Source organism: Stomoxys calcitrans, chromosome 4 (genome assembly GCF_963082655.1).
Source record: "Stomoxys calcitrans chromosome 4, idStoCalc2.1, whole genome shotgun sequence".
NCBI lineage: Eukaryota > Metazoa > Arthropoda > Insecta > Diptera > Muscidae > Stomoxys > Stomoxys calcitrans.
In genome coordinates, this window is record NC_081555.1 from 146,541,908 (window position 1) to 146,554,317 (window position 12,410).

Below are 12,410 nucleotides of genomic sequence, written 5' to 3' on the forward strand. Positions count from 1 at the left end.
TCCGTATTGTCCCGATCGGTCCACTTTGATTTTTGGCTGTACTTTTGGGGTGATATTTTAATTTAAAATATCATATTCGTACTCTACGCCCAAATACCTTTTATTTGAGTCCCATATTGTCCCGATCGGTCCACTCTTGATTTTGGGCGCTACTTTTGGGCCTGGGGCGGCCTACTAGGTGCTTGGACTCAAGTTTTTATACCATATTCATATTCAACTCCCAAAAACGTTTTATTTCATTTGAGTCCCATATTGTCCAAATCGGTAAGTATGTCCTGAATGTCAGATTTGTACTCTACTTTTAAATACCTTTCATTTGATATTCATATTGACCAAAGCGGTTGTTGTTGTTGTAACAGTGTGTTGTGAGGCGGCTGTCCTTGCCGATGAAGCAATTCATCGGGTCAATCCGGTGCGTACGACCGGCTGCCATGGGAGGTAAAAGTGTTCTGTTGGGTGGTTTTTTGGGGGGTGGGGGGCACCCTCGGCGCTAAGGTTGCCACTTTTATGCCAAGTTCGTACTCTACTTTTAAATAACTTTCATTTGATACCCATATTGAACCAATCGGTAAACATGTTCGTTTGCGTGGATTTTGGGATAGGGCATCCCCCCAGATTATTTGACCTTAAAGTTTTATACCAATTTTGTGTTTTTAGGGTATCATAAGGTGGCATACAATATTTCGCTTAAATCGGTGGACTCTCTTTGAAATCTAGCGTTTTTGAAAATTTTGGAAAGGGGGAGTGTCCAAGACTACGAACTACAATCCGAAATATTGTAATCTGTGGATATACATTGTGTATAAATTAATCCTTCGAGACAAGGCCCGAAGAGCAATGATTACATATTGGGAAAGGTTAACGCTTCCAGAATATATTTCCTATTCTAAACATGGAGAGGTGTGTCGCTTTGCTGCCGTTGGCTACAACAGAAACCTTTCTTATCGTGCCTGCCAGGGCAGATCGGTCGGTAACATGCTATAAGCTAAAGGTTGATGTAACGTTTTCTGCAAAAGCAGTGAAGATCTACATCTGCTAAGCAGTTCCAATTAAGCTTCTCATTTCTTTAAAGGCTTGTCTGAGTTGCCAGATGTGAACATTCGCGGAATGTCATCGTAATAACAAACTGTTGTAGTATGTTGTATTTAACCGATAGTATCCCTCTCAAATAGAATCCCTTTGAAAACTTATTTGTCATCTTTTCGAACTCATAATATATTGGGTTGCCCAAAGAGTAATTGCGGATTTTTTAAAAGAAAGTAAATGAATTTTTAGTAAAACTTAGAATGAACTTTAATCAAATATACTTTTTTTACACTTTTTTTCTAAAGAAAGCTAAAAGTAACAGCTGATAACTGTCAAAAGAAAGAATGCAATTACAGAGTCACAAGCTGTGAAAAAATTTGTCAACGCCGACTATATGAAAAATCTGCAAATAATTTTTGGACAATTTTATGCACAAATACATCTATAATGGAAAACCATCCCATTGTGCCAGTTATCATGTTCTATATTTAAAAACATCAATTCACATTCAATAAACTTTAAAGTTTATTAATTTTACGATGATGCCACTTAACCATTACTATGAAGAGATAATGCTGATGTTGGAAATGGTATTTTCCTCCAAATGAAAACATTTTCATTTATAGCCTCTTTTCTCCTTCCTATTGTTAATAGTTCTCTTACTGTTCAACACCATCCTTGTACCCGCTTTAAGAACATCCTTGACTAGTCGGCGTCTGGGCAATGTTTCAATTATTATGCAATTCACTGTGTAACTACAACTGCCATCTAATTTGTCACTCACTCAATTCGTTATGAAGCACTATTAAGAATAAAATAGAGAACTATCTCTTAATCTTACACATGGCCTGGTATCACAAACGCAAGTCATGGCCTAATTGGTGTTTGTTTCAATACTTGAGGGATTGAGGTATTAGTAGGTAATAATAATGACTCAATACTTTTAGGAAGTACATCCGTTTGACTCCACATTATTCATTTTATGCAATGACATTGAAAGAATTTTCCCATTTGTATTACCTTCGGAGTATACAAAATTTCAGACAAATCGGATTATAATTGCGACCTCTAGACGCTCAAGAAGTCAAGATCCCAGATCGGTTTATATGACAGCTATATCAGGTTGTACACTAATTTGAACCATATTTGGCACAGTTGTTGAAAGTCATGACAAAACACGTACACATACAAAATTTCAGCCAAATCGGATGAGAATTGCGCCCTCTAGCGGCTCAAAAAATAAAATAGGAATATCGGTTTATATGGGAGATGTATCAGGCTAAAGACCGATTCAGACCATATCTGATACGTATGTTGAAGGTTATGAGAGAAGCCGTTGTAAAAATTTTCAGCCAAATCGGATAATAATTACGCCCTCTAGAGGCAGCAAAAGTCAAGATACCAGATTATGAACCGATTTCAACCATACTTAGCACATTTATTTGAAGTCATAACAAAACACAACATGTAAAATTACAGCCAAATCGGATAATAATTACGCCCTCTAGAGGCTGAAAAAGTCAAGATCCCAGATCGGTTTATATGGCAACTATACCAGATTATGAACCGATTTAAATCGTACTTAACACAGTTGTTATAAGTGATACCAAAACACTACGTGCAAAATTTCAGTCAAATCGGACGAGAATTGCGACCTCTAGAGGCTCAAGAAGTCAAGACCCAAGATCGGTTTATATGGCAGCTATATCAAAACATGAACCGATTTGGCCAATTTACAATACCAACCGACCTACACTAATAAAAAGTATTTGTGCAAAATTTCAAGCGGTTAGCTGTACTCCTTCGAAAATTAGCGTGCTTTCGACAGACAGGCGGACGGACGGACAGACGGACGGACATGGCTAGATCGACTTAAAATGTCATGACGATTAAGAATATATATTCTTTATTATGGGGTCTTAGACGCATATTTCGAGATTTTACAAACAGAATGACGAAATTAGTATACCCCCATCCTATGGTGGAGGGTATAAAAACTATATCTTTAGCTTACACATGACCTGGTATCACAAACGGAAGTTATGGCCTAATTGGTGTACTTTTAGCAAGTACATCCGTTTAACACCACAAAAATTAATGTCATTATATGTAATGACATTGGAAGAATTTTCCCATTTGTATTACCATCAGAGTTAAGCAATAAAAACCGCCTACATACAATATATTGGGTTGCCCAAAAGGTAATTGCGGATTTTTCATATAGTCGGCGTTGACAAATTTTTTCACAGCTTGTGACTCTGTAATTGGATTCATTTAATTAAAGTTCATTCTAAGTTTTATTAAAAATGCATTTACTTTCTTTAAAAAAATCCGCGATTACTTTTTGGGCAACCATATATATCTCCCCACTATGGATCAGACAGAAATTTGGTGCATGTGTTAAAATACGAAATATACAATATTGGCTTTATAGTGATTTGTTTTTATATGTTGCAAAAATATTTTATACATAATTTTCTTGTTTTTCTCACTTGTTTTGCTTTCAGGCCGTCCAGGAGGCAGCCGAAGGTGGCCTACTCATTGAGGCTGAACAAGACTTTCCAGAACCCTATGAACGCTGGAGCATACTGCAGGCGGTATTCTTCTCATCGACGGTCCTCACAACCATAGGCTATGGCAACATAGTGCCCGTAACAATCGGGGGCAGAGCATTTTGTATATGCTTCGCATTAATAGGCATTCCTTTTACGCTGACCGTCATAGCGGATTGGGGACGTTTATTTGCGACAGCAGTCTCAGTGCTGGGCAGGCATATGCCAAGTGAGTAATACCCCATAATCCTAAAACCCTAAAAACCATGCGATGACCTTTCCTTTTGCAGAAACACCAAAAGTTACCAATTTCATTGGTCGCACATGGTTTTATGCTCTGTCAGCGGTGCTGTTCCTCTGTGTCTATTTGGCCATAGGTGCAGGTCTATTGCTGCTATGGGAGGATGATTGGACCTTTTTTGATGGTTTCTATTTTTGCTTCATCACCATGACCACCATTGGCTTTGGCGATTTGGTGCCAAGTAAGATGAAAAACATTTCCGCTCACTTGATTTTCAGAATCCTTTGACAATGAGTTCCTTTTGCCCAATTCTTTTATTTCCTTTCAAACACAGAGAAACCCAACTATATGCTGCTATGCACACTCTATATCCTTATAGGATTGGCTCTAACCTCCACCATCATTGAGTTGGTAAGACGTCAGTATGCCACAAGTTGGGCCAAATTGCAAGTGAGTATTATATTTCCGTTTTCTTATCGCCGGCTGCCGGCATTGTTTTTCCTCAAGTGGAAAACAACCACACAATTCTAATGGATTTTAATAAACTTTTTCGCCTTTTAACCCTATGTACCAATTTCTTATTTCCCTTCGTTCTTTTTCATTTTGCTCAAAAAAACACATAAAACACACAGGAACTTTCCGGTCCCATGGCTGAGACACTGAGACGTTTAGGCGAGACTGCTGGCACTGGCCTGGATTACACGGCATTACAAAAAGTATTGACGGTATGTATGAATGGCATAAATGTATTTTATTGCATACTGGCATAAGGATGTTTAAATGTAAGTTCTTTTTTTTTTGTTCTTGTTTTGAGTCAGCATGGGGGAAACCTAAGTAGGCCACCTTTGTGGTCCACATTTGTAATGGACCAACTTGTCGGCCATGAACCGCAAAAACTTTGAGAAAATAAATTTAAACACTAGCTGAGTAAAATATAAACAGACCTTGCTAACTTCGTCGAATCCTGGGAATCCATCACCATGGATTCTAATTAAAATTTACACAAAATAAATGTTTTGGGTTGCCCAAAAAGTAATTGCGGATTTTTTAAAAGAAAGTAAATGCATTTTTAATAAAACTTAGAATGAACTTTAATCAAATATACTTTTTTTTACACTTTTTTTCTAAAGCAAGCTAAAAGTAACAGCTGATAACTGACAGAAGAAAGAATGCAATTACAGAGTCACAAGCTGTGAAAAAATTTGTCAACGCCGACTATATGAAAAATCCGCAATTACTTTTTGGGCAACCAATAGTTGAAGGGCATAATTTTACCCTACGAACCAAATTTGTGCAAAAAAATAAAGTTTCTAGGAACCGAACAAGTAAAGTCGAGATATCGGTTTATCTGGGGGTATATCAGGTTATAGGACGATTTGGACCGTACTTGGCACATTTGTTGGAAGTTGGAACAGAACGTTAAGTGCAAAATTTTAGCCAAATGGGAAGATCGGTTGTTGAAAGTCCTATCAGAAAACTACTGCACTACTTCAGCCAGATCGGATAAAAAATTCGACTTGTAAGGGCTTAAGAAGTCAAATCGGTGGAACCGTTTATATGACAGTCATATCCCATTTGCAATCCTTAACGACCTACATCAATATGAAGCACCGGGGCAAAATTTCAAGCGGCTAGCTTACACGTTTGACCGGTATCGTAATTCCTACAGACGGACGGACGGACATGTCTAGATCGACTCCGAATGTCTAAATGATCAAGAATATATATACTTATGGTGTTGCAGGTAAGTATGTAGGAAACAAACGGAATGCCCGAATTAGTTACTCTCCACCATACACACATAGAAATATAGCAAACATTGTCCCCTGCAGTAGTTCTGGTATTACAGCAGTAGTTGTGCTATTTCACAACAGCAAGCTGGCTGCTGAAAAATCTGTTGTTAGCTGAAAATGACTGCTGCTTAATTATGAAGGGGATGTTAGATGAAAACAAGTAAAAGCGTACTAAGTTCGGCCGGGCCGAATCTTATATACCCTCCACCATGGATCCCATTTGTCAAGTTCTTTTCCCGGCATCTCTTCTTTGGCAAAAAAGGAAATAAGAAAAGATTTGCTCTGCTATTACAGCGATATCAAGATATAGTCCGGTTTGGACCACAACTAAATTATATGTTGGAGACCTATGTAAAATGTCAGCCAATTCGAATAAGAATTGCACTCTTTGGCGGCTCAAGAAGTAAAATAGAGAGATCGATTTATATAGGAGCTGTATCGGGCTATAGACCGATTCAGACCATAATAAACACGTATGTTGATGGTCATGAGAGGATCCGTCGTACAAAATTTCAGGCAAATCGGATAATAATTGCGACCTCTAGAGGCTCAAAAAGTCAAGTTCCCAGATCGGTTTATATGGCAGCTATATCAGGTTATGAACCGATTTGAAGCATATTTGGCACAGTTGTTGAATATCATAATAAAATAATTCGTGCAAAAATTCATTCAAATCGGATAAAAATTGCGCACTCTAGAGGCTCAAGAAGTCAAGACCCAAGATTGGTTTATATGACAGCTACATCAGGTCATGAACCGATTTGAACCATACTTGGCACAGTTGTTGGATATCATAGCAAAATACGTCGTGCAAAATTTCATTCTAATCGGATAAGAATTGCGCACTCTAGAGGCTCAAGAAGTCAAGACCCAAGATCGGTTTATATGGCAGCTATATCAGGTTATGAACCGATTTGAACCATACTTGGCACAGTTGTTGGATATCATAACAAAACACGTCGTGCAAAATCCATTCCAATCGGATAAAAATTGCGCACTCTAGAGACTCAAGAAATCAAGACCCAAGATCGGTTTATATGGCAGCTATATCAAAACATGGATCGATATGGCCCATTTACAATACCAACCGACCTACACTAATAAGAAGTATTTCTGCAAAATTTCAAGCGGCTAGTTTTACTCCTTCGGAAGTTAGTGTGCTTTCGACAGACAGACGGACGGTCTGACGGACAGACGAACGGTCTGACGGACAGACGAACGGATATGGCTAGATCGACATAAAATATCGCGACGATCAAGAATATATATACTTTATGGGGTCTCAGACGAATATTTCGAGTAGTTACAAACAGAATGACGAAATTAGTATACCCCCCATCTTATGGTGGGGGGTATAAATATCAAAAAAAAATCCTAAAGTAATGAAAACAATTGGGGCCTATATTTGAAACTGCGGCCCCAAGGTCGCGCTTAGGTTGAGGGAGCTCGGCATGCTGAAGGAGGATGGTTGCGGCCACAGTTCGATTCTGGGTATTATGGATACGGAGGGTGAACTGAGGAGTATCTCCGACTACCTGGCACCAGTGCCGACTGGAGTGAGGGCATTCGCGATTCGATTTCCTGAGAGGGCCGAATGGAGGACGAATGGTGTATTTGAGGAGGATGAAACCTCGATCTACACAGATGGCTCCAAGATGAAGTCAGGGACAGGATTTGGGGGTCTACTCTGATGCACTCAATATCAGTATGTCTTTGAGACTGCCGGACGAGTGTACGGGTTTTCAGTCAGAAGTCTGTGCCATTGCAGTGACCGCAAGATTAATTCTGGTAAGGGGCTTAACGCCCTCGAAGCTCAGAAATTATGTGGACAGTATGGCGGCGCTCAAGGCCTTGGGGTCGAGTATGGTGAGGTCAAGATACGTGGCGGATTGTTTGGAATCCCTGGATAGGCTCCGGGCCTACGATATGACGCTGACATGAGTTCCTGGGCATGAGGGGATTTCAGGAAATGAGAGCACGGGCGAGTGTGCCAGGAGGGGTTTGTCTGCGCCGGGCGGACCAGTCATCGGTCTTGCCTACGTGTCATTTGTCGAGCTACTGAACACAGTAGATGGGATAACCAGGGCGGCGTCGGTGGCGAAGTGGGACTCGGTGAATGGTTGCCGGACTGCAAAGGCGCTATGGCCGGCCATCGACCAGAGGAGGACGAGGGACTTCGACAGACGGACATGGCTAGATCGACTCAGAACGTCGAGACAAGCATGTTTATATATTCTTTATGGGGTCTTAGACGAATATTTCGAGGTGTTACCAACCGAATGACTCGATTAGTATACCCCCATCTAATGGTAGTGGGTATAAAAATAGCATAATATTTTTTTAGCAAATTTTTTTACTTAAAATAGAAGATTTTGTTTGCTGATTTAGCTGACCGAAATGTTTGCTAATATATTTTCAGCAGCGAAAAACTGATGTTTTAGCAAGCATTTCTGCTGTGTTCAGTATAAAAATCAATTTGTGTTTGTTTGTAGGTTTGTTTGTTTGTATGTATGTTTGTGTGTTCCTTATAGACTCAGAAACGGCTGAACCAATTTTCTTGAAATTTTCACAGATGGTGTATAATGACCCCGTGGTAAAAATAGGGTACTAAATTTTTTGATATCTGAAGGGGGGGCGGACCCTCCCCCTTACCCTAATTTTCAGAAACGCCAGATCTCGGATATGGGAGGTGCAATTTAAGCGAAATTGTGTGTGCTCTCATATAGTACCCTAAAAATAAAAATTTGGTATCCAAATTTCGGATGGGGTACCTAAGGGGGCTGCCCCACCCTAAAACCTACCAAACATATATTTAGACCCATCACGACAATATGGGATTCAAATGAAAGGTATTTTGGATAAGAAAATGTATATAATATCCAATTGTCGAACCAAGTGCTAGGGGGACCACCCCAAGCCCCAAAACACCCTTAAATCGGACACATTTACCGACCATGGCAATATGGGACTCAAATGAAAGGTATTTACGAGTAGAATACGAATCTGATATCCAAATGTGGGACCACGTTTCTGGGGGTCCACCCTTCCCCAAAACACCCGCCAAACAGGACTTATTTTCTGACCATGGGAATATGGGGCTTAAATAAAAGGTATTTTAATGTAGAAAACGAATCTGATATCCAAATATGGGACCAAGAGTTTAGGGGGCCGCCCCTCACCAAAAACATCCCCCAAAGGGGACAAATTTACGACCATAGCAATATGGGGCTCAAATGAAAGGTCTTTGGGAGTAAAGCACGAATCTGATATCAATATTCGGGAAAAGTGTCTATGGGGCCACGCCACCCCCACAACACCACCCAAATAGAAAGTATTTTCTGACTATTGCAATATGAGGCTCAAATAAGAGGGTTTTTAAAATGGTACACGAATCCGATATATATTTTCAAGGCCAACTCACTGAGTGGCCGCCCATCCCCCAAAACACCCCCCAAGCCGGAAATATGGGGCTCAAATTAAAGGTATTAGGAACATACTGTCTAGCGGACGTCTCACCACCATAAAAACCTCCAAATAGGACGTATTTGCTCACAAAGACAATTTGGGTCTTAAAGAGAGTGGAGCTAAATATTTATAGTGTTTTGGGCCAATACCCCAAACCGGACATATTTGCTGACTTTTGCAATAGGAATTTAAATGAGAGTAAAAAACGAATTTTATACCCATTTTTGAGGGCAATGGCAATATGGAGTAAAAATAAATCATATATAGATATAAAGGATGATTTTTTTGAGGTTAGGATTTTCATGCATTAGTATTTGACAGATCACGTGGGATTTCAGACATGGTGTCAAAGAGAAAGATGCTCAGTATGCTTTGACATTTCATCATGAATAGACTTACTAACGAGCAACGCTTGCAAATCATTGAATTTTATTACCAAAATCAGTGTTCGGTTCGAAATGTGTTCATTCACCGTAACGTTGCGTCCAACAGCATCTTTGAAAAAATACGGTCCAATGATTCCACCAGCGTACAAACCACACCAAACAGTGCATTTTTCGGGATGCATGGGCAGTTCTTGAACGGCTTTTGGTTGCTCTTCACTCCAAATGCGGCAATTTTGCTTATTTACGTAGCCATTCAACCAGAAATGAGCCTCATCGCTGAACAAAATTTGTCAAAATTTGAACACATTTCGAACCGAACACTGATTTTAGTAATAAAATTCAATGATTTGCAAGCGTTGCTCGTTAGTAAGTCTATTCATGATGAAATGTCAAAGCATACTGAGCATCTTTCTCTTTGACACCATGTCTGAAATCCCACGTGATCTGTCAAATACTAATGCATGAAAATCCTAACCTCAAAAAAATCACCCTTTATGAGAATAGAGCACGTTGCTGATATAGTGTTTGGGGGCTTAGTGTTTGGGGGACCACCCCAACTTGGGAGTAGAACAAAAATTGATACCCATTTTCGGGACCAATTTTCTGGGGGTCTACCCCCTTCCCAAAATACCCCACAAACAACAATTTTTTAGTGGCTATCCCAATATGGGGCTCAAATAAAGGTATTTGGGAGTAGAATACGAATTTGATATCCAAATGTAGGACCATGTATTTAGGGCATCACCCATTTCCCAAAACACCCCCAAAGGCATGCACCCCCGACCAAGGCAATATGTGGCTCAAATGAAAGGTATTTCAGATTAGAAAACGAATGTGATAGCCTATTTTGGGGCCATGTGTTTGGGGGACGCCTCATCCTGTGAACTCTTCTTAAGCCAATGGCAATATGGGATTTAAATAAATGTTATTTTAGAGAAGAGCACGATGCTGATATTTTTCAGGGCCAAGTATCTGGGGGACCACCTCTCCCCCGAAAGCACCACTAAATCAGACATTATGAGAATATCGGTCTGAAATGAAGTATTTTAAGAATGGAGTACCCCTTACATCCAAACTTAAATTCGAAGACCAATATAGATCATATGGGATTCAGGCAAAGGCCCTTATATTGTTAAACTGTTAGTCAAGTTAGCATGGTATTTCACTAAAGATCTTTAATTGACGAAAATAAATATTCCAAGGAAACTTTTGTTTCATATAAAGTAAAAGAAGGAGCATCGGAGCGGGCCCGGGTCAGCTAGTTATATAAAAAAAATTGATTTCACAAATCCTAAGCTAATTTTATTTCATGTTTTTTTCCTAATTTAAAGGTTTCCATGCCCAAATGGAATATGTCACGCAAAGATCCCAATAATGCTGATATCGCTGCTTTGGAAGCCATTACCAATGCCATTCTGAAAGAAGTGAAAGAGGCACAAAATAATAAACCCAAAGTGTTACAAATTGTTATCTACGAATCATCGGTGTAGTTAAACAAAATGCTGAAAACATGTTTGTATTTCTAGAAAAGATTATTATAAAAAATTTCACATTACAAATATTAATAACAATTATATAAAATAGCGCTATATTATTGTAATTATTAATATTATGTAGTTAGTAATATTTATTTTATTTAATAGTTTCTTTTTTCAAATTTTCCGTTATAGGTAATATTTTTATAATATTTTTAACATTACACATTAGGAAGGAAGTTAACGCACACACTTAAGTGTTCTCATAAAAACTAAAAAATATTAAATATAGTAAAATAAATTTAATATAATTAAATTTACCTTAAAATTAAGAAGAAGATATCAAGAAAATATATCCTAAAGAAATCAATTATGCATATTTAAATTAAGTTTTGGAGTTAAATGAAGAAAGATAATAAAATAATAAATTTATATACAGATAAAATATTTAATAAAAAAAAGAAATGCCTACAAAGCCTGCCTTTAAATAAGGGAAAATAAGTTTAAACATAAATTATTTTTTATTTAAAATAAATCAAAATAGCTTAACACATTCGCCACATACATAATATTTATACACATTTAGCAAAGATAAAAACAAACCTCCACAAACTTTAAATTGGTCTTCAAAATTTGTAAAAAAAAATCCTTGGAATGTCTTCGAAAACAAATTACATAATTAGAAACCATGAAATGTATACTCATAAGAAATGTCGATATTCTATTGTTATCATAAGCTAAGAAAAAACAAAGAAATAATAAAAAAATTATTTAGGCTAATTTTCACACGCGCTTAGTTATAGAAAAATCCACCCCTTTTTAAATTCTTTACACTCAAAGAAATTTGTTAATAACAACAGTTTTATAAAATGGACATCAAACAACACTCTGCTTGAATGACAAGAGAACAAAAAAGTCCTACCCAATTTATTGGGTTTTATTTTGAGTGTAAGATCATGAAAACGGGGAAAATATTGCATCAAGTTCTATTATCCTAAGAAACAAAAATCCAATCTAATCTAGTCACTAAGTAGATATACAAATATTGCCACTATTATTATTACTATTACTTTTTTTTCATTTTCCATTTTTAGTTATTTTTATATCTTTCAAGTTTTATTTATTCTCTTAGTTGCCATTTGCATTTTGTATTTATTTGTGATTTCTATTCTTCGTTTCATTTTTGTAAATTATGTGTATAAATAAAAGACTTATTGTAAGTTAATTTACGAGACAGAAATTGATGGCGTTTTAATTGTGGTTATTATTCTCATTCAAATAGTGGTACGATTCAGTATGAGTTGATGGGCCAAGTAAGTAGTATATGTACTCGTACATTCTATACACTCAGAAAAAGGAAACGATTTCTCAAGTATATGCAACTAAGGCTATTCTTGCAAATGTTTATTTTATATTCAATCTTACTTTGGATACCCACCATCTCTGGTATATATGTGTGTAAACCACCTGTC

General features: G+C 37.7%; 1 protein-coding gene across 3 annotated transcripts in view; it reads left to right on the forward strand.

The window, feature by feature from the left end:
- The window catches only part of LOC106095307 (TWiK family of potassium channels protein 9), a 175,790-nt gene extending 163,687 nt beyond the window's left edge, over positions 1 to 12,103 (forward strand). For all 3 annotated transcript variants that reach the window (XM_059367880.1, XM_059367881.1, XM_059367879.1), the window contains exons 3-7: positions 3,534 to 3,807; positions 3,869 to 4,060; positions 4,154 to 4,269; positions 4,452 to 4,544; positions 10,795 to 12,103. In XM_059367880.1, coding sequence (XP_059223863.1) covers positions 3,534 to 3,807; positions 3,869 to 4,060; positions 4,154 to 4,269; positions 4,452 to 4,544; positions 10,795 to 10,953 — 834 coding nt within the window. In that variant the 3' untranslated portion in view covers positions 10,954 to 12,103. The remainder of the gene's footprint in view (positions 1 to 3,533; positions 3,808 to 3,868; positions 4,061 to 4,153; positions 4,270 to 4,451; positions 4,545 to 10,794) is intronic.
- The last annotated feature ends 307 nt before the right edge of the window (positions 12,104 to 12,410 follow it).